Source organism: Stigmatopora nigra, chromosome 5, assembly GCF_051989575.1.
Source record: "Stigmatopora nigra isolate UIUO_SnigA chromosome 5, RoL_Snig_1.1, whole genome shotgun sequence".
In the NCBI taxonomy this organism is placed as follows: domain Eukaryota; kingdom Metazoa; phylum Chordata; class Actinopteri; order Syngnathiformes; family Syngnathidae; genus Stigmatopora; species Stigmatopora nigra.
The window spans coordinates 3607201-3630948 of NC_135512.1; the positions used below are offsets into that span (position 1 = coordinate 3607201).

General features: G+C 38.3%; 1 protein-coding gene and 1 long non-coding RNA gene across 2 annotated transcripts in view; one reads left to right on the top strand and one right to left on the bottom strand.

Annotated features, from left to right (window-relative positions):
- Window positions 1-23506, top strand: part of LOC144196364 (uncharacterized) — a 37399-nt gene extending 13893 nt beyond the window's left edge. The window contains exons 6-10 of the long non-coding RNA XR_013326249.1: window positions 307-373; window positions 5498-5779; window positions 19742-19835; window positions 20646-20747; window positions 23367-23506. This is a non-coding gene — a long non-coding RNA (uncharacterized LOC144196364). The remainder of the gene's footprint in view (window positions 1-306; window positions 374-5497; window positions 5780-19741; window positions 19836-20645; window positions 20748-23366) is intronic.
- gsx2 (GS homeobox 2) lies at window positions 5352-7850 on the bottom strand. The gene is made up of 2 exons (XM_077716450.1): window positions 7321-7850; window positions 5352-5919 (listed from the first exon to the last, which is right to left on the bottom strand). The coding sequence occupies exons 1-2, from the start codon at window positions 7754-7756 to the stop codon at window positions 5558-5560; spliced, it is 798 nt and encodes a 265-aa protein (XP_077572576.1). The 5' UTR covers window positions 7757-7850; the 3' UTR covers window positions 5352-5557.
- Window positions 23507-23748: the final 242 nt, after the last annotated feature.

The window sequence follows — 23748 nt, forward strand, 5'->3', positions numbered from 1 at the left end:
ACATTGCATAATAAAATTTATTAATTTGTCCTAATGTGGTTTTCAACATAATATATGTATTTTGGCTTCAGTTATAATTATAATCAACTTCATGATTTTATTGTTTTAATGCATTTACTATTATTGATTTACCAAAACATGTCGATTTGTGTGTTTTTGACTTTATTAATGAAAACTAAATAACTAAAATAACTGAAATAGATAACTACAATAACCTAAAATGACTTTAGTTGTGAAAATTCCATTTTTTAAAAACAAATTTGCCTTTTTTCTGTTGTTTATTGATCTCTTCCCACTCCACTACAGATAAAAAATGGCCTCATCTTTCCACCTTCATCATCCCCCTCTTCCTCACTACCTCTGTCATCAATGAGTAAGTCATTTTACTTGATTTTTTAATCTTAAATGCTTTTTTTTAACTCTTCCACTGCCATCAACGTCCAAAAACACCCATCCCAATCCATTCGGACATTTTTTTTAAGTGAGGTAAACAGTCAACTATTTTTGGAGTGCTCCCAAGTTAGCTGGAATTCTCGCATCCAGGGTGCAGTGTCGCTCCAAGCTCATAGAGGGCGCTCCAACACCATCAGAATTCCAAAGCCTTATCAAACAACCCCCATTTTACACATAGGCACTCACATATCAGCTGTTTACCGCCTATCAATACCACAAGGTAGCAACCCCCGATCCCGAGGCTCTCCTGACGGGAATAAGGGTCCTAACCAAAAGCCCCTTTGGGCCCGAGGCGCACTAACACCCGCTTACTCCCCCGTACATGCAAACGTCGTTTGGCTGGACGCAATGACTTCCACATGTCGGCCTGGAAGAAGACTGTCGTTGTTCTCTAAACAAAAGGACGTTTTCCACCACAAAAATGGCCGAGCTTTGTGTTTAAGTAGGATTTTTGAATTGATATATATATATATTTTTTCAATTTTTTTTCCAACCCTTGTTTTTAAAAGGACTCCCTGAAAAAAAGTGCATATAGTAAGTTTGGAAATGTTTGGGTGAAGAGTCAGAGTGTGCAGGAAAGAGTGATGACTCATCGGATTATAGGTACGCACGGACTATTTAATATAGCGGCAGCCGTTGTTGACGATAGACGTCCAATCTGTTTGGAGTGGGAGGGTTGGCAGCAAATGAATAGATGTAAAACTCATTCAATTGTTAGGCGCAAAACTCTTAGCTCATTTGTTGCCATTAACGGCAATAAAAGTCCAATTATTCATCCCGTATTCGGGAAATTTTGTTGTAACAGTAGCAAGAGGGTGAGAATACAGACACAGTAAAATACATTGTAGACATAAATAGATAGGTCATAAGTAAGTTAATGAATAAAATAAATACATGCATAAATATATGAATAAATGACCATATATACACATATATATACATACACACACAGATATATATATATATATATATATATATATATATATATATATATATATATATATATATATATATATATATATATATATATATATATATATATATATATATATATATATATATATATATATATATATATATATATATATATATATATATACATACATATATATAAATCTATGAATATATAAATAAACATACATATACATAAATGCATACATACATATATATAAATATATATATAAACATACATACACAAATGTACATGTATACATATACATAAATGCATACATACATATATATAAATCTATAAATATATATATATATAAACATACATACACAAATGTACATGTATACATATACATAAACGCATACATACACATATATATATATATATATATATATATATATATATATATATATATATATATATATATATATATATATATATATATATATATATATATATATATATATATATATATATATATATATATATATATATATATATATATATATATATATATATATATATATATATATATATATATATATATATATATATATGTATATATATATATATATATATATATATATATATATATATACATACATACATGTATACATACGGTAGGTCTTAACACTGAGCCATTTGTTTTGTTAAAGTTTTATTTGCAGTTTTATCATATTACAAAAATCATTCCTTACTCTATAAAGAGATAAAGATGTATTTTGACGACTTTCAAATAGCTGTTCACTGCCCCTGAAAGGGTAAAGAGGAACAAAAAAACAGAATTTGGTCAGCTATATCTCGATTCAAATTGTCGACAATTCATTTGGCAATCCATTATTTCTCCATTTAGCGTCTGTATTTGTCAAAGATTACCCACACTGATTTCGGCTGACTTTCCCACCACTTCTCCAAATTCACAACAGAGATCACCGCATACTCACTTAACCCAAAACGAAGACGTCACCTTGCCACCAAATGACGACCAATCACGTTGTCTAACAGCAGCTGCACTGGCAACTCCAACCACTCGCCAATTAATTGCCTTTTGTCATGCATAATTAGCCACCTTTTCAATCACTAACGATAAGAGCTTCATTTCAACAACTCAACAAAATACCCATTTAAGCCTTTTTTTTTGGGCAAGAGGGGGCATTCAACATCCCTCTTGGACAGGTACATCTGGACTAAACTCATTAATAACCAACACATTTAACATATTTAAGTTTATGAATTACCCCCTTTAGTAACCCCCCTCCCCTAACACCTGCAAAGCAACACTAATTCACTTAATGGGAACTTTAGTGTATATTCATTAGACCCCCCCCCCCCCCCCACTAATAATATACAATCAGCACCAGTATATAAAAGGGCGGCCATTTTCTCCTACTCTGAATAGGAACCCCGAAAAGTTCACCTGCTTCCCCTCTCAATTAGGAATGTATCCCAAACTCGGAGAGAAACAAGTTAAATTAGGCGTTAGCTAATTTTTAAGAAGCCCTCCAGTAAACCCCCCCTCAACGTTCCCCCTACCCCTCACCCCCCCACCCTAATCCCCTCCTCAGAGGTCTTTTCCCATTCGTCCCCCCAAGTTGAAAGGTTCAAATGGTCTCTAATGAAACAGTGACTAAAACTGGCCCCGTGTGGAACCCTGTCGATACCAAAGCCCCTCCCACCCTCAAAAGCGATGTGAGCGTGTAGCCCCCCCACATCAGGGGGTCTCCCCCTCGGGACAATCTAACCTGTCAAAGCCTTTGGCTACTTCTATATATCCTGTCCCTCGGTTACGCAGAACCAAATAGAAAGATACAATCAAGCCATGTGGGACCCCAAACGCAATTAAACTTGCTTTTTGAAAACCACATGGGGGGGGAAAGAAGAAAAATCTTTTTTTTTGGTCAAAAGGGACTATTATTACGAGCTCTACTTGGAATTAACAAGCGCTTATATCATGTAAATTGCTGTCTGATAAATGAAATTTACGGGAATAGACGAGGGAAAGGCTAAAAAAGGGCATTTATTTAAGGTAATATTAAGATCTATATGGTATTTCACAAGGGTGGCAGACTTGGGTTGATTGGAGGGCTATTTTAGATTAATATTTAGATTTTTTTTTATTTTTATGAATGGATTAAAATCCCTGAATATTTAGTTTTTTTATAGATCTAAAATAATGTTTATTTGAGATTTTTTTTTGTATTTTTAAATTTTACAAATTTATTTTTGAACTAAAAACATAGGGAAAAATGGATTAAAAAATGACAATTATTGATTTAAAAGGGGGCAAAAATCAGGAAATTTAATATACATCTATACTATAGTAGTACTATACTTTATACTTTTAATTTGATCCTAAAACAGAAAGTCGGCACTCATGATTAACTTTCCCGAGCCACAAAAATGATTAGACGGGCCAGTTTTTGGCCCCCGGGCCGCCACTTGGACACCTGTGGTATATCAGATATGAAAAGTGGAGCTTTACATCATTTCTTTTTAAAATTAAAAATACAATACAGGTATTTGAAAGTAATAATGAACCCTAACACTAACAACTCTTCTTCACCTAAGAAAAATATTATATTTTTAGCTCAAATCACACTATGTTCTATAATTTGTCAAATTATTGATCAAAAACCATAACCTGTTCTATATCTTACCTGCATATTAATTCAAAATGATTATTTGTTGCCATTTTTATATCATTGAACTGTTCAAATTGGCTCATTTATAAATATGCATCAAATTGGTGCTTTTTTGAATATAGTCCAGTCAATTTTATCCAGTATTTGTGTACAAAAAAGTGCTTGACATGAGAAAAAGGCATTTTTTATGTTTGTTTATTGCAATAAATACACATTTTATACACATAGCTTGCAAACACATGTTGCTTACAGGTTCCACACACAGGTTTTCTGTCCTATATGCTATTTTATATTGCTTCTAATGGCTTTTCGCCAACACGCACTCACAGTGGAGGGTCAAAATATGGAAGACTTCTCGGGGTTCTCAAACTTTTTTGGGGTGCAGTCCGGTATGGAGGTGGGTGAAGAAATATTGTTGCGGGCCGAGGAAATATGTTGAATTGAATTGAGGTGTTCATTTTGACAAAAGAAGTGCTTTGCTGCCACTTTGTGGCATTTGATCTATGTCACGGGGGTCAAAGTGGTGGCCTGGGGGCCAAATCTGGCCCGCTGCATCATTTTGTGTGGCCTGGGAAAGTCAATCATGAGTGCCGACTTTTTGTTTTAGGATCAAATTCAAATGAAGAGTATAGATGTGTATTAAATTTCCTGATTTTCACCCTTTTAAATCAATAATTGTCATTTTTGAATTCATTTTTTTCTGTTTTTAGTTCAAAAATAAATTTTGGAAAATCTAAAAATATATTTAAAAAAAGCTCAAATAAACATTGTTTTAGATCGATAAAAACTGTCAGAAATTCGTAGTCAACTCATTTCAGTTGGAAATCTAACATTATTCTAATTGGAATTCAGTTAAATAGTTCCAACTCAACATTTGAAGTAAACTGGACTTTGGCTTCAATAAATCGAAATCATACACCATACACCTTCTGCCCTGTGATTGGCTGGTGATCAATTTAGGGTGTTCTCCGCCTGGTGCTCAAAGTTAGCTAGCATAGGCTCCAGAACCCCTAGCAAATTTTGTGTACTTAAGCCAAGGGTGTCAAACTCGGGTTGGTTCGCGGGCCACTTCAACTCAATTTTTTAGATATTAATAGATAAATAGCAATTCTTGATTTAAAACGGGGAAAATCATGAAATTGAATATACATCTATACTCTTCATTTGAATTTGATCCTAAAACAGAATGTCGGCACTCATGATTGACTTTCTCGGGCCACGCAAAATAATGCGTTGGGCCAGATTTGGCCCCTGGGCCTCCACTTTGACACCTGTGACTTAAGCTGTACGTATTTAGTGAATGAATGGATGTAAAATTGATTTGATTTTGGGGGTCCCCAGAGTAAGTACGGCTCCCGGTTTGAGAACCCCCGTTATACAACCAAACATCTTAAAAGTTCATTTGTGTCAATTTGTGCCTTCACATCATGAATAAAGTTTTCCTCTTCAACAGTTTTCATGCGGGTGGAGTTTTTAGGCTCAGAAAGGGTCACTCCGTCCAAACAGATGCTTCTCACATGCTAAGCACCCCGTCTTTCTCCTCGGAGGCCGAAATGGGGGAGAGGGATTCTTCGTCCTCGGAGCGAGGGTAGTGCGAACCCGAGCATTTGCACCCGGTGCCGCCGCCCCCAGTGGCGCTGGCGTGGGAACTCCGCTGGGCCGCCTTGCCCTCCTTCTTGTGTTTGACGCGGCGGTTCTGGAACCAGATCTTCACCTGCTTCTCCGACAGGCTCAGGTATGTGGCGATCTCGATGCGACGTAGGCGGGATAGGTACATGTTGCTGGAGAATTCGCGCTCTAGCTCAAGCAGCTGAGTGCTGGTGAAGGCCGTGCGCATGCGCTTGCCGTTCTGGATGTGGCTGCTCTCGCTGGTCCCTGTAAAGTAAGGGTGTCAGACTCGGGTTAGTTTGCGGGCAGCTTTAACGTCAACTTGATTTCATGTGGGCTGGACCATTTTAGATATAATATTTAGATTTTTTTTTTTTTATAAATGGATTAAAAGAACTGGATTAAAAGCCTTGAATATTCAGTTTTTTATAGATCTAAAACAATGTTTATTTTAGCTTTTTTTAAAATATATTTTTAGATTTTACAAAATGATTTTTGAACTAAAAACACAGAAAAAAATGATTAAAAATGACAATTATTGATTTAAAATGGGGAAAATCAGGAAATGTAATATACATCTATACTCTTCATTTAAATTTGATCCTAAAACAGAAAGTCGGCTCTCATGATTTACTTTCCCGGGCCGGACAAAATGATGCGGTGGGCCAGATTTGGCCCCCGGGCCGCCACTTTGACATTCATAAATGTTTTTGAGGATTGAAACACAATATGTTGAAGCCATCGGTGATCAATTAGTATCGATGCCTTGCGTTTTTTGTTGAAATGCAGCAAGCCTTGTTTTGAAATGTGCTCTTAAAAGGAATTTAGATTGCACTGGATCTATCAAGCAATGTGGACCCAATAAAAACAAATCAGGGACTCAATTTAAGGCCCCCGAGCCACAGTTTGGGAACGACTGTTTCAGCCACACTTCAAACATTTCTTGCCTTTAATTAATTTTGCAACGTTTTGATTGCTAACTCATTAAGATACATATTTTGAATGGTTAACATTGAAGCTGTGTCACTCAAAGTCTTCAGAAGTTTTGGTGTGCCCTAGAAATGGGGAGCATGCTCAAAATAACAACATCATTGTTGAAGTCAAAATGCCAATTAAAATATATATTTTTAAATTGTTTTCCTTAATACTAGACTCATATTTTTGTTTGTCAGATTATGTTGTTTTATTCTAAGTATTTTTAACTTATGACTATTTTGCATTAACAAATTGTACCTCAATGACTAAAAAGAACAAAAAATACCACATTAGTGATCAAATGGACATTTAATTTTTTAAATTATACTTCAATTTATGCTTTAAACGTGTGTTATTCTAGTATGTATTGGGTTAGATCAGTATATTAATACCAGAACAATCAATAGTCTCATCTTGACAATATATTTTTGTGTTTAAATTTTAAAAAAGTCAGATAAACAAGCCACTTTACAAGTCAAAATGTGTTGGATGTTTTAAAAAGTCATTTATTCTACTTATTATTACCCCATTTTAGTCAAGAAGCAAATTTGATGTCATTTGGAAAATATATTTTTCTCAAGTTTGACGTGTTTAAACAAAAAAAAATCTAACTTTTTATTTTTATTGTAGCCTCTCATGTAGCACCCAAACATATAATCAACTTTTGGGGGAGTTTTAAGTAACTTTCCTCACCCATGGATATGCAGTGGTACCTCCGCGGGTCTGTGAAAACTGCCGCCGTGCAAACAGGTGCGTGTCCCGGGTGGGTTAGCCCCGCGGACTGGTGCTGGTGATGAGCGAGCCGATGGCAATACTGGGCCGCTTCGCCGCCCATTCCCGCCGCAAAGTGGCTTTTGAGGCCCGGTGTGCCGCTCCGGGACGAGTGGAGGTGTGTGCTGACACACAGCGGACACACGCACAGCGCGCCGCCGCTCTTCCTGGAGGGGCACGCCGGCACCACCCCCGGCGTGTGCACGCTGATGGGCAGCAGGAAGTCGTGTGCCGCGGCCGCTGCAGCTGCCGCCGCCGCCGCTGCTGCTGCCGTTACTGACGCCGGGTGCGGGTGTTGATGTTCGGCCACTCGGGCATCTTTGACGATGAGCGAGTCCACGTAGAAGGATCTGGACATGGCGAAAGTGAGTGATAGCAACACGCTCCTCGGCGCATGTGATACCCCTTGGGAGCTTGCAAAGGTGCTTATGTTTGATGGCACAACAAAAGGGACCACGAGGAGGGTGAGTAAGTGAGTGAGTGGGTTGGTGGGTTGGTGGGTGGGTGTATGGGTGCGTGTTTGTGGGTGGGCCGTGGGTACAACGTCACCCACCACCACTCAGACTGCATTAGAGACTTAGTTGACCATCATAACTTTAACTTTTTTCTTGATTTGTATTTTTTATATACTCTTATTCATCTAAATACAGTGTGTTGACATGTTATAACATTTTGACGGCAATAGACGTCCAATTCATTTTGGCTTGGTTTTATCATGGCAGGAAGAAGCAAAAATGGCAAAATTGATGATGAATACAAAAATGAATAAATACAAAATTTTAAAAAAAGATCTTATAGCTATCAAACTATGGTATGATTTTTAAAATGAAGTATACATATAGAAATAAATATGAGAATAAATGTGGAGATAAATACTAAAATGTGTAAATACATGTGAAAATATATGTGGACCTAGATACTAAAATAAGCAAATATTGAATTAAATATCAATAAATAAATAAAAGCTCATTTATTTAATTATCAGTCATGTGTGAGCCTTGGGGTGAACTGTTGGATGTATACTAGTAATACAACAGTGTTAGCACTATGCTAATGTAAATGCTATTTGCATATGGTATTTGCTACCGTTAACTGAATGGATGGGTCGGCCTCACAGTTCTGAGATCGTGGGTTCGATCCCTAACTTCCATCTTTAGTCCCTTGTGTAGGCACAAGATAAACAATGACACACACTAGACACACACACACACACACACACACACACATTGGACAGTTTTGTGATCGCAATTTTGTTCGTCTGACAGCCAGGCTTTAAGATGATTGGCCAAGAGGTCCAGAGACGGGAGTTCACTTATGTTAATTGGTATTAAGTTCTAGTTATGGTGCTTTGGCTGAATGTACTCTTTTTGAAGGGAAGTACACATTCACCTCTAGAGCCAGCTCTTGTTGATGTGTTGGAATTTTTTGGTACAAAATCTTGCAGTAGAGGAGGAGCTTTGTCTTGGAAGATTTTTTAGACTAAGGTGGCATCTGCATATTTACCAGTATTGTTCCAGTGTTTTTTTTTAAATATCTGACAGTGTTGTGTGTGTCTATGTATACATACATATATATATATATATACACACATATATATATGTATGTATATGTGATTGGCGCTATTGTTGTAACTGGCCTCTAATCACGCTTTTGAGCAATTTGGTCACTTGCAGAAAGGCCGGCTTTGTGGCGCCGTGCCCGGTGCGTCAGCGTGGGGCTATTGGATGGCGATTAGGATTCAATTAGAAAGTGTTTATAAAGGCCGGACAGCACTGGGGGTAAACAGGCAGTTATTCCAGAAATGCGTTAATCCCTCATCTTGTGACGATAATTAGCGGCTTTGAGCCCCTCCGCCCTTCCAGGAGGCGGCCGGGCCGGGCTGGGCTGGGCCGGTCGGCCAAGCGGGTGGGTGGGTCACTTCTGGCTTTAGCTTCTGCTTTCATCTGCCAAATGGCCTCTCGGACCTTCGGGTAGAGTCAGTGAGGTTGCTGGAAATTCATTAGAAAGTTTAATGTTTTGGTTTGAATCTTTGCTTTCTTGTTTAGTTTTGCCTTATTTTATTGATGATATTGCCGAGTGATATTTGGCTACTTAAGTTAAGAGTGTCAGACTCGGGTTGGTTCGCGAGCCGCGTTAACGTCAACTTGATTTTATGTGGGCCGGACCATTTTAGATATAATTTTTTAGATTTTTTTTCTAATAAATGGATTAAAAGAACTAGATTAAAAGCCCTGAATATTCAGTTTTTTATAGATCTAAAACAATGTTAATTTGAGCTTTTTTAAAATATATTTTTCGATTTTACAAAATGAGTTTTGAACTAAAAACACAGAAAAAATGGATTAAAAATGAAAATTATTGATCTCAAAGGGGTAAAAATCAGAAAATGTAATATACATCTATACTTTTCATTTGACCCTAAAACAGAAAGTCAGCATTTCATATTCCCTCACCCCTAACTTATTACACAGAAGGGATAGTATATCATGCTACCGCAAGTTTATGCAAACTCCACACCGGAAAATCAAAACTTTAAACCCTCAATCTCAGTCCTGCTAGCATATCATGCTAACCACCTTTAACAGTTTACCACCCAAACAAAATTAGCTATACCATCAAATAAAAATAAAAAAACTCAAAAAAATCGAACAATTTACCACCACTTTAATAAATTGTGTAACTGTCATTTTTTTAAAGAGCTCATGTTGCTTCTAACTTTCTCTAAAATCCTTTTTAACCCATCTGTCACATCACACACAGAGTATAATTGCTATAACAAAGCAAGGCCGGTGTGTAACACGTATACACACACACACACACACACACACACACACACACACACACTCGGCTATTACGGTAAAGCAAACAGTGTGAAAGAGCAGCCGCTGCAACCATGCGGAATGATGCATGGCGCGCGACCCCCCTCCATCACACACGATATTATTTTTCCATAATTCTGCACGATAAAATTTCATTGTCTATTAAGTAATCCCCTAAACGAGGGTCTTTATGAGGCTATAATGAGGCCTAATTGCCAAGGCTAGTGGAGCCACGTGGAAGGGTTTAGGAAGCATTAAGCCGCCGGGTACCGAGCAGCACAGGCAGGCTCTTACCTTGTTTGCCATTTACTTTCATAATTCAAGGAGAAAATGAGTCCATTTAAGGGCAAAACACACACAAAAATGAGAGTATATCTTATGATTTTGTTTTATTCTGCTTGGGGGAACGTGGATTCCCTGTTTTTATTCACTTTAAGGATCATTGAGTGCTCATTAATGATGACTTTTAAAAGATGGAGTTGGAAAGATGAAGCGGTGAATATTTTTAAAGGACTGTTATTAGAATCAAGCTAAAATAAAAATGTCATTAGATACATTTGGAGTGTGAGGAGTTTGGTTAAGGTTATTTGAAAGGTTACACTTTAATATTGTGGTAAAAAAAAGTTGCTAGAATTAGCTAAAAGTTCTGGATTTTTTTTTGTTTTTAGAACACTATGATAACATTTTATTTAACCAGATAATTACATTAAAATAATCAAACTATACTTGCAATAAAAAGGTACCACAGTGCATTTTTTAATTGTAAAAATATATAATCTCATAAAAAAAATCTAATTTTATCTTTAAAAAAATTTGAAAAGCCACTCACTAAATGCTAGTCATTTTTTTCTATGACTAATACTATAAATTTGGTGGACATTTTTATAACAACCTGAATCTATTCATTTTTTATCCATTTTATTATTACAACTTTATTCTTTGAACATGACTCAATTTTGCTAATCTTTTTCAATTCCTAATTCCCCACTAGCCTAGTTTCTACATACTATAATCATTTTTTCATATAACTCTAGTCCACAGGTGTCAAAGTGGCGGCCCGGGGGCCAAATCTGGCCCACCGCATCATTTTGTGTGGCCCGGGAAAGTCAATGATGAGTGCCGACTTTCAGTTTTAGGATCAAATTCAAATGCAGAGTATAGATGTATATAAATTTTTCTGTTTTCCCCCTTTTAAATCAATAATTGTCATTTTTTAATCCATTTTTTTCTGTTTTTAGTTCAAAATCATTGTGTCGAGTTGACGTTAAACCAAATCAACCCGAGTCTGACACCCTTGGTATAATATATCTGTTGTGTATTTAGTAAAAATCATATAAAAACAACACTGAACCGAATTAACCATCTCTCTCGCCGTCAATGACATCCAAAAACATCATCATCTCAAATCAATCTGACATTCTTCATTCTCCACATCACTTCTTTCCCTCCTTTTCACTTGAACCATCATTCCCCTTCTTCTTCTTCTTCTTCTTCTTCTTCTTCAACTCTGAAGCGCAACGGTTACCCTCCACTATTCACCCCATTCATTTAGTGATGGGCAATTAATCACCAGCCCATTCAAACCAATGAAAATTCAATTTCAACGGCGTTCCTCCAAGCAAAAAGATGATTCAGTGACCCTGCGTTAACAAACAAAACCAAACAAAAAAACCCATCATTTCCCTCTTTTTCGTATACCTCGTTGTCTTTTTTCAACTCCTCCCCATCGTAAAAAAACAGCCAAAATTGTTAAAGTGTTAAAGTTAAAAAACGCTCAATGCTCCCCCCCCTATTAGCCCCTCCCCCTGCCTTATTCACGGCCCATCCCAAGCCATATTAGAGCGTGAAGAACCCCATTAATGTTTTGTTGAACAAGCATCATTAACTTGTATCGCCGCCTTTTTTACAAACGTGGCATTGTCGAGGCGGGGCCAGTCTGCGACCCATCTTGGCCAATACAGTGCATGATTGGGCCCTTTATTAGTTACCGGGCAACAGATTCTCAATGCCCCCGACTCAAAAGAAAACACTCTGCTCCGCCATATAGACTCCAATGAGATGAACAATGACCCCGCCGACAACATAATGCAGCACGATGACTTTTCATTAACAATTATCTCGTGGTTGTGAATAGCAGCTGCGATGGCCGCTCTCCATCTCATTGCGACAAAAAATGGGCGGGGGGGGGGGGTTGACGGAAGGGTGGCGGTGTGGGTGCTGAATGGTGGTGAATAGCGTGGCTTCATGGGTAGAAAATCTCATTTAGTTGGAGGTGAATAATTGGGTTTCTATGCAAAAATGAGTTGGAAATTATTGTGAAAATGCCAAGGTTGGGAGACAAAGAGGAGGAGTGTGTAGTTGCACTTTTGGACATTGAGGTTTTTCCGACTGGCTTTGAAATTTGAGCTGGGTTTTGTTGCCAGATATTGTTTTGTGTTCACACCGATCTTGACGTTGGCAAAAGTTGAAGTCGGCGATCAAATGTCACTTAAGCATAACTGGACGTTAGCATGACTGTGCGTAAGGATAACTTTACCTAAGCATAACTGTACGTAAGCAAAACTGTACGTAAGCATAACTGCATAAGCATAACTGTACGAAAGCATAACTGTACGTAAGTATAACTGTAGGTAAGCATAATTGTAGATAAGCATAACTGTAGGTAAGCATAACTGTAGGTAAGCATAACTGTACGTAAGCATAACTGTGCGTAAGCATAACTGTATGTAAGCTAAACTGTACGTAAGCATAACTTAACGTAGGCATAGCTTTACGTAGGCATAACTGTACGTAAGCTAAACTGTAGGTAAGCATAACTGTAGGTAAGCATAACTGTAGGTAAGCATAACTGTACGTAAGCATAACTTAATGTAAGCATAACTGTACGTAAGCATAACTGTAGGTAAGCATAACTCCACGTAAGCATAACTGTACGTAAGCAAAACTGTACGTAAGCATAACTGTACGTAATCATAACTCTTCGTAAGCATAACTACGTAAGCATAACTACGTAAGCATAACTTTACGTAAACATAACTTTATCTAAGCATAACTGTACGTAAGCATAACTGTACGTAAGCATAACTGTAGGTAAGCATAACTGTAGGTAAGCATAACTGTAGGTAAGCATAACTGTAGGTAAGCATAACTGTAGGTAAGCATAACTGTAGGTAAGCATAACTGTAAGGTAAGCATAACTGTAGGTAAGCATAACTGTAGGTAAGCATAACTGTAGGTAAGCATAACTTTAGGTAAGCATAACTGTAGGTAAGCATAACTGTAGGTAAGCATAACTGTAGGTAAGCATAACTGTAGGTAAGCATAACTGTAGGTAAGCATAACTGTAGGTAAGCATTCCTATTGGCAAGAATGACTGTAGGTAAGAATTACAGTACGTGAGCACAACTGTACGTAAGCACAACTGTACATAAACGTAATATAAACATAGCATTCTAGCATTTCATCCATATGTGGAAAGTTCTCATAGTAGGAGTTTAAACAAAAGAAATAAAAACATACTTGATTGACAGAAAATGGCCTACTTCAACGCATGATTTCGTCGCTAAGCTGTTGGCTCATCATTTAGATTTGAAAGATGAAAACAGATTGGCTAGTGAGTGTGCCATCTTGAAAGATTGTTATGCTTTGGCCAATGTAGTGTTTGGAAGCTTGAGGATGCTTGGAGGGCCCGTCACTCACTCCATAGAAAAGTAAAGTGACAGCCTCAGAAGGAAGAAGAGGCCGGCGAACAAAGGGCAACCCATACAGACGTCCCGCATCAGCCTCCCCGCTAATTAGGACAACTCTCTTCAGCCTTTCCGACACTCCCAGACTGGAGTGTGCCCCCTTTTTTTCCTCGCAATGCCGTCGTCTGATATCGCCAGCAATTAAACCAAGCCCCGGTATCAAAATACGAAAACCCGACAGAGATAAACGGCGACTCACGGTCAAGTTCCCCCATGAAGACGTCCCCGAATAAAACCCACCTCCCCCCGAATCATCGCTTCTTCTGTTGTTTCCGGCAGAACAAGCAAACGCAATTATGGCAAAAGGAAAAACAGCCCTTATTTCAATCTTTTCTTGCTTCACTTGGCAAACGTTCTGCAATTTTTTATCCCGAGTCGAATAAGAGGATCTTTCTGGGATGTGTTATTGCTGGTTTATATTTGGTAATGGGTACACTTTGGGATTAATGTTTGTATTTTGGGTTTAGCTTCTGGTTAAAAGTTCCTTATTTTCAATGGTCACTGGCGTTAAATGTTTATGGCTTTACAGTGTTCCCTCGCTACTTCGCGATTCAGCTATCGCGGACTCAGAGCTTTGCAGATTTTTTTCAGGAAAAAAAAATGTAAAAAATGTAAAGATATTAAGTTAAAATTATAAATTACATCATTTGACAAGAGGTGTAAACAAAATGTTCAATAAGAATTAGTACAGTGTTCCCTCGCTAGTTGGCGCTTCAGCTATCGCGGACTCAGAGCTTCGCAGATTTTTTCAGGAAAAAATAAATAAAAAATGCAAAGATATTAAGTTAAAATTATAAATTACATCATCTTACAAGAGGTGGAAACCAAATATTCAATAAGAATGAGTACAGTGTTCCCTTGCTACTTCGCGCTTCAGCTATCGCGGACTCAGAGCTATGCAGATTTTTTTCAGGAAAAAATAAATACAAAATGTAAAGATATTAAGTTAAAATTATAAATTACATCAGCTTACAAGAGGTGGAAACAAAATATTCATTAAGAATTAGTACAGTGTTCCCTCGCTAGTTGGCGCTTTAGCTTTCGCGGACTCAGAGCTTGGCGGATTTTTTTCAGGAAAAAATATATTTAAAAAAAATGGGAGAAGAACCATTTTTGATATAATATTTAGATTTTTTTTAATTTTTATAAATTGATTAAAAGAACTGGATTAAAAGCCCTGAATATTCCATTTTTTATAGATCTAAAACAATGTTTATTTGAGCTTTTTTTAAATATATTTTTACATTTTACAAAATTATTTTTGAACTTAAAAAACACAGAAAAAAATGATTAAAAAATGACAATTATTGATTTAAAAGGGCCAAAATCAGGAAATTTAATATACATCTATACTCTTCATTTAAATTTGATCCTAAAACAGAAAGTCAGCACTCATGATTGACTTTCCCGGGCCACACAAAATGATGCGACGGGCCAGATTTTGCCCCCGGGCTTCCACTTTGACACCTGTGGACTAAATCAACATATAGCTCATTCACAGAAAGGATTAAACTCATAAGTCAATGCCGACTGCCACTTCTTGTCCTTCACCAATCCACACAAACACTGGGAATAGAATGCGAGAAAGTGTCACGTTCAATCCAGTCTGCCATTATGTCGATTTTTCATCGCCGCTTGATAAAAAAAACCCCAACAAGTGGAATCCGTCACCTCATTTGGACAATAAAGAACGCATTGCTTTGATTTTGATCCCCAGTTTTCACTTTTTCATGGACTCCATTCCATCATAAGCTTATTGGATCCAATTCGGCAGCTTTTGTTTTTTTGTTCGTGTTATGACGGTACACGAATTTAACGTTCCGAAGACAGCTGAGGTCAGAGGGGGGGGGGGGGGTGGTCTGTATCATCCCGTCTTGGCCGTGGCCGTCGGCATGAATGGCGGCGGGAGTATTTGCGCCCCCTTCTGAGCTTTGTCGCCGCTTCGCATGAGGTCGAGGGGACGGGGTTGCGGTCCAAGGGGTGATTTGTATGCGGACTGCATCACTAAGGGGGGGGGGGGGGGTGTCCACTTTATGTCTTGCTCTCACCTGCTTGTTTGCATTAAATCATAGACACAAGCACTGAGTTTTTTTTGCACGTGCAAGAGCTTGGTTGCACCTGTCGGGTATTCATGTATAGGGGTGCGGGTGTTGAGGGTGGGGGGTGCTTTAGGGGGCCTGATAAATGCTTCTATAAGTTCACAAGAGGCCTGCGGATTGGTGATAAGGGTGTTTTTTTTAAAAAGGGGATTTAGTTTTGAAGACTTGAGGGTAATGAATGATGTTATGTTTGGAAGGATGGGAGTGAAATGTGAGAATAATATTATTATTTTTTTATATAGACTAAGGGTGTTAGACTCGTGGGATGCTTTAAGGTCGATTTGATTTCATGTGGGTCGGACCATTTTAGATATAATATTTTTTATTTTATAAATGGATTAAAAGAACTGGATTTAAAGCCCTGAGTATTCAGTTTTTTTGTAGATTTAAAAGAATATTTGTTTTAATTTTTGTTATATATTTTTTTAGATTTTACAAAATGATTTTTGAACTAAAAACACAGATAAAATGAATTGGAACTTTATACACATTCTGGAATAGGATTCTGGAACATACTTGGTCATTTGTTACTGTATTTTCAGGACTATACGGCGCATCGTATTTTTAGCCGCAGTGTCAGCAGCGAGTGCTATTTCTGTATTTTACAAATACAAAGGACGCACTGTTTTTATAGATGCAGCCAGGCAAATAGTAGCTAGTTAGTAGCTAGCATTACTTTTCCAACGCTGTCTTCCATACTTTGTAAAGCTGTGTTGTAGTCCATGTATACAGACCACAATCCATTGGGTGTATTGACTAAAGAACTATATATCCCAGTAGTCACGAAGCAGTACTTTTTCTACAAGAAAATAGTACAGTCAGGGGCTGTTTGCCATAGTTGTGAGAGCTGTAGACGATAGTGTACCCTATCCACTCATTTATTTGATTTAATCGTGATAACAATTTTAGTATTGGTCCATATATAAGGCGCACTGCATTATAAGGCGCCCTGTCTATTTTAGAGAAAATGTCCGACTTTTATATGCGCCTTATAGTCGTAAATTTCATGTCCTACACGTCTAAGACGCCCCAATCGACTCAAGGTCTAACCATAACGGATATACAAGGATATCTACATGTCATCTCCATTGATTCACTCCTGTTTTTTTTCTTCTTCTGTTGAATGACCACGTACCACGCCAATCAAACAAGAGTATCCATTCAGAGTCAATGAGCCGGGTCAAAGCCGACTCGTTGGTCCGCGACTCAACCCCTGAGCACCGCCGACCGGTGGTGGGCAGTCCGAGAAAGGGGTGGGACCACATTCACTCACTCACTCACTCACCCACCCCGGCCGGCCGGCGCTGTCATGCAAATGAAGCCATCCACGCCTTTAAACAACTCTTGGAATTTTTATGTCTGCTCTCTGGCCTTTTTTTTTAAAAAAGCCTCCCCCCTTTTTCCTCTCTTTCTCCAAATCTCCCTCTTTCGCATTCACAAAGTCATTGACGACACATTCAAAGCTTTTTTAAATTGGCTCGAGCTTCATTGTGGCCCCCCACTCGTCCAGTCTCGGGAGGGGCGGCGGCCTAAATATACTCGCCTGTGAAAGCAGTTTAGATCATGTTCTTTTCATGCTCCGATTAGAATCAAATCGATCCCCCCCAACCCCGTCTACTCCGCCCGTTGCCGACACTCGGAAGGTTTTGAAGAGCAAGCAAGCCGGACAAAGACTTCCCCAAAGCCGAGCTGAATGCTAAACACGCTCTTTAAAAAAAAAAAAGACCCTCCACAATGGCCCTAGGAGTAAATTTGTTTTAAGTGTGACGTGGAGATATCTCGTACTGTAGAGATAGACGTGGTCCGAATGCTAAATGAGGCTGGTTAAGGACCCCCTTCCCCCTGGTTTGGGGGTCTTTTTGAGACGACTTCAGGCTCGAGAGGTGCGTTTTGGGGGCAATGGCAGGTGGAAGCAAGGGTGGAGGTCAACTAAAGAGGGTGGTGAAGGAGGAGGGATTTGAACTTCATGACACTTTTTATTTGCACCTGCAGCTTTTGTTACTGAGTTCTATTTGTTGAACTGTTACAATTCTTTGGTTTTAGGAGATGGTAGAGTAAGGGTGTCAGACTCGGGTTGGTTCGCGTAAACGTCAACATGATTTTATGTGGGCCGGACCATTTTGGATATAATATTTAGATTTTTTTTTTATAAATGGATTAAAAGAACGAGATTAAAAGCCCTGAATATTCAGTTTTTTTGTGCATCTAAAACAATGTTTATTTGAGCTTTTTTTAAAATATATTTTTCGATTTTACAAAATGATTTCTGAACTAAAAACACAGAAAAATGGATTGAAAAATGTGAATTATTGATTTAAAAGGAGGAAAATTAGCAAATTGGGTTGGTTCGCGGGCTGCTTTTATCGTCAACTTGATTTTATGTGGGCTGGACCATTTTAGATATAATATTTAGATTTTTTTTTTTTATAAATGGATTAAAAGAACTGGATTAAAAACCCTGGATATTCCAATTTTTAGAGATTTTAAACAATGTGTATTTTAGCTTTTTTATATATTAGAAAAAGATTTTTTAACTAAAAACTAAAAAAAATAGATTAAAAATGACAATGATTGATTTAAAAGTGGGAAAATCAGGACATGTAATATACATCTATACTCTTCATTTGAATTAGATCCTAAAACAGAAAATCGACACTCATGGTTTAATTTTCCGGGCCACACAAAATGATGTGGTGGGGCAGATTTGGCCCCCGGGCCTCCACTTTGACACATGTGTGGTAGAGAGAAGCGTTATATGATTGAGCATTATGAGCCTTAATATTTTCAACTAAAAAATGTCAATTAACAAAATTCTGCTATCTTAAAGCTCAATTTTAATGGGAAAAAAAATAATTATATATATATATATATATATATATATATATATATATATATATATATATATATATATATATATATATATATATATATATATATATATATATATATATATATATATATATATATATATATATATATATATATATATATATATATATGTATATATATGTATATATATATATATATATATATATATATATATATATATATATATATATATATATATATATATATATATGTATATATATATAAATAAAATAAATATTGTTTTAGATCTATAAAAAAAACTTAATATTAGGGGCTTTTAATCCATTTATATTTAAAAAAATCTAAATATTATATCTAAAATAGTCCGACCCACAAGAAATCGAGTTGACATTAATACGAAAATATTCCCAAAAATATATTTCAAATGTAAAATGTAAAATAGAGGGAGCAACGACATATTTTATTTTTTGGGGAAGAATTAACAATATATATTGCATTTTTTTATTCCACTTGGGTGATAATCACCCTTCATTACAACTGGTCAAAGTTGACATTGAGAGCAAGCAATTAGTTGCAAATTGTATCGTATAAAAGTAAAAAAAAATGGCTTATTTGTGCATTCATGTATTCTAACAGCTCCAGTTAGCAGCATGATGACTAAATAATGTAGTACGACTGAATTCAAACAAAGTATAGCGCCGTCGAAGCGGCATGGGGCGAGAAATGGGGTGTGGGAGGGTGGGGGGGGGCGACCACCCTGCAGCTGCCCCCTTCCCAAATCATCCTTTCCTTCCCATTCCTATTCATCCTGCAGCTGCACTTCTCTCTCTCTCTTCTCTTTTTTTTGCAGTCCATCCCTCGCTCTCAATTCTATCTATTTGAGCATGAGACACAAAGATGGATGAGAAGTTTCTGGGATGGCGCACAATAGCCAGTAGTGCAAGGTGAGATGCTTTTAGCTGCAATCACTTCCTGTTTCATTTTATGAAGATGTCCTACAAATATTTTTCCATATGATAGACATTTCAACCAAGTTTAGTTTTGATCAATGAAGTTGGTGTACATTTATTGACACTTTTATAGGATGGCACCATAGACTATGAATAAAGAGACTTTTTTTGCATGGCAACGCACTCGTAACATCACATAACACCGTGGACATAACTCACTAGACTACATGTGTCAAAGTGGCGGCCCGGGGGCCAAATCTGGCCCGCCGCATCATTTTGTGCGGTCCGGGAAAGTCAATTATGAGTGCCGACTTTCTGTTTTAGGATCAAATTTAAATGAAGAGTATAGATGTATATTAAATTTCCTGATTTTACCCATTTTAAATCAATAATTTTTTTTTTAATCATTTTTTCTGTTTTTAGTTCAAAAATTATTTGGGAAAATCTAAAAATATATAAAAAATACCTAAAATAAACCCTTGTTTAGGTTTTATAAAAAATATAAATATAAAGGGATTTGAATCCAGTTCTTTTATTCCATTTATTTAAAAAAAATATAAATATTATATCTATAATGTTCCGGCCCACCTCATTTTTTTCCATATCTAAGGCGCACTGTATTATAAGGCGCACTGTATTATAAGGCGCACTGTATTATAAGGCGCACTGTATTATAAGGCGCACTGTATTATAAGGCACACTGTATTATAAGGCGCACTATCTATTTTGGAGAAAATTCTAGACTTAAGTGCGCCTTATAGTCGTGAAAATACGGTACTAAACAAAAATCTGCTTGTTTTCCAGTTTTTCCCTTCCATGTTCTACAAGTGTGATGCCAAGGACACAACTGAAAAAGAATCCGAAAACCAGGTCATGGGCGGAGCCTTAAAAAAAGCGCCTAAAGAGGTGAGAACAAGTCAAAAGGTGGCGTATAAAAAAAAAAAATAATAAAAGATGACAAGAGTGATTCTCTGCATTGAAACGGCTGATTTCACACTGGCACAAAGACGCTTTGGGGACGTTTCATCCTTTTCACATTTCCTGCACGTTTATTCAGCGTTTATTCGCCGGGCGCGGCGTTCGCTGGAAAGAGTCACTTCCATTCACGGGAGTCTTTTATAAATGGCCCCAGCGTGCAGCGGCAGACCGCGGCCAAACGGCCAATTACGCCCCCCCCCCCCCCCCCCCCCCTAACCCACACCCACACCCCCATCCTCGGCACACCGGGTCCGCGAAAGAAGGCGGCGCACAATGGGATCACAGGCCAGATAAACGACCCTTTAATGGAGTCGCCCCGCAAACAGGCCCAAACCGCGCGCCCCACTTACGTATTCCATCACGCCGCTTGCCCCCTCGCATTTCCTCTTGCAGCAGGCACAGCTGGGGAGAAGCAGGGACCAGGAAAAATGAGCCTGTCCTCGGGGGCCCCCGTCACCCCCACACACCCGCGGACCCTTTTCAGACTTTTGGCCGAACAAAAGCATCTGTTGCAATACTGTGCTATTCACCCCCCCGCCACCCCCCCTCCTGCCTTTCCACATCTTAACTTGCTTGCTAAATTGCGGGTTGAAATGACTTGTTTGGTGGTTTTCCAAAGGGTGGAGGGGGTTATGTGGGTTGCATAAAACGTTTTTTGGGTTTTTTTTTTGTTGCATTTTTAGGTGGTCTTGGAATTATATTTTATGTTTTTGAACATTTAGCGTAAAGGTGTCAAAGTGGCGGCCCGCGGGCCAAATCTGGACCGCCGCATCGTTTTGTGAGGACCGGGATAGTCAATCATGAGTGCTGATTTTCTGTTTTAGGATCAAATTTAAATGAAGATTATGGATTTATATTAATTTTGGTGATTTTTCCACTTTTAAATGAATAGCTGCCATTTTTTTCTTAATGTTTTTAGTTCAAAAATCATTTTGTGAAATCTAAAAATTAAAACAAATCCTGATTTTCCCACTTTTAAATCAATAATTGTCATTTTTTCTCATCCATTTTTTTCTGTTTTTAGTTCAAAAAACATTTTAAAAAATCTAAAAAATAAATATAAAAAAACAAAAATAAACATTGTTTTATATCAAGAAAAAAAATAAATATTCAGGGCTTTTAATCCAGTTATTTTAATCCATTTATTAAAAAATAATTCTCAATATTTCATCCAAATTGGTCCGGCCCAAAAAAACCTAATTGATACATTTTAATTGATTCTAAATCCTCATCTTGACTCCAAATCTGCAGATTCTTTTGAGCTCAAACGCTAGAGGAACATTTCTTAAATCCATCGTTTTCAGTCGACCTTTTCATTCATCATTTCAGCAACGTTAGCCTTGCTCAATTTTGCCGTGGCTGGTAATGACCTGTTAGCATGATTGCTGTTCCAGAGAAAGGAGCAGAACAGGAGGGTTATTGGCCTCCTAATTAAAGCACAGCCTCTTTTAAATGGACTGATCATGTAGGGGAGGTCAAAGGCCGCTTACGGGGCAGTTGGTGGCCAAAGGGGGCTTGCCCCTCTGCTAATTGCACTCCGATATGGAAACAATATCATAACACTGGTGGTGGTCGGAGGAAATATACCCTCATGTCAATGGTCCACGCGTGGAAATGTGGGGGGGCTCAAAACAATGGACGACGCCCATTTTTAGTTGCATTGACAGTTATCGATATCAAATGTATTTCAATATCAAAACAATTTTATAGAAAATATACATGCGAGTTAGCTTTAATGTCATTTTCATTATGGTACTCTGACGTTTGGTCGCCGGACGTTTGGTCGCCCGGACTTTTGGTCGCCCGGACTTTTGGTCGCCCGGACGTTTGGTCGCCCGGACGTTTGGTCGCACGGACGTTTGGTCGCCCGGACGATTGGTCGCCCGGACGTTTTTTCATAATATGACAATATGAGTTTAATGTTGAAATCAGCTCTCAAAGTTATATTCACCCGGGCGACCAAACGTCCGGGCGACCAAACGTTCGGGCGACCAAACGTCCGGGCGACCTAACGTCCGGGCGACCAAACGTCCGGACGACCATACGTCCGGGCGACCAAACGTCCGGGGCGACCAAACGTCCGGGCGACCTAACGTCCGGGCGACCAATCTTCCGGGCGACCAAACGTCCGGGCGACCAAAGGTCCTGGCGACCAAACGTCCGGGCGACCAAACGTCCGGGCGACCAAACGTCCGGGCGACCAAACGTCCGGGCGACCAAACGTCCGGGCGACCAAACGTCCGGGCGACCAAACGTCCGGGCGACCAAACGTCCGGGCGACCAAACGTCCGGGCGACCAAACGTCCGGGCGACCAAACGTCCGGGCGACCAAACGTCCGGGCGACCAAACGTCCGGGCGACCAAACGTCCGGGCGACCAAACGTCCGGGCGACCAAACGTCCTGGCGACCAAACGTCCGGGCGACCAAACGTCCGGGCAACCAAACGTCCGGGCAACCAAACGTCCGGGCGACCAAACGATGATTGTATTTTTAAAAAGCAGATTTTTTTTTAATGTCTTTTTTACTCATTGCAATTCTCTGTTTAGGGGAAGGATTTCAAGTTGGGGACAACCCTGGTTTACGTTTTCCCGCAGTGGACGATGAGCCAAAGCATCTTAAATCTGATGGAGTGTTTGTTTTGCGGCTAGACGAGATGCTGTAAATCCCCACTGCAAACGACTTGGAGATAAGGTCAGTAAACAGGCTTATGGACCTCAACACATTCTTGTGTAGCAGGCTAACATGTTTGTTTTGTTTCTCCTGAAATGCATCCATTTTTGGGGGGAATTTTTCCACATCAATAGTTCATCTAATACGTCAACTTGATTTAACGTTTCAGCATTTTAGATATAATATTTAGATTTCTTTTTTAATAAATGATTAAAAGAACTGGATTAAAATGCCTGAATATAATTTTTTTATAGAATA

What these genes read in the sequence shown, in the direction of transcription:
- gsx2 (XM_077716450.1), bottom strand. Translation starts at nt 7,756, where the DNA reads ATGTCCAGATCCTTCTACGTGGACTCGCTCATCGTCAAAGATGCCCGA. An exon ending in GTACCACTGCATATCCATGG is followed by an intron (nt 5,920 to 7,320) that starts GTGAGGAAAGTT and finishes CTTACTTTACAG; the next exon opens with GGACCAGCGAGAGCAGCCAC.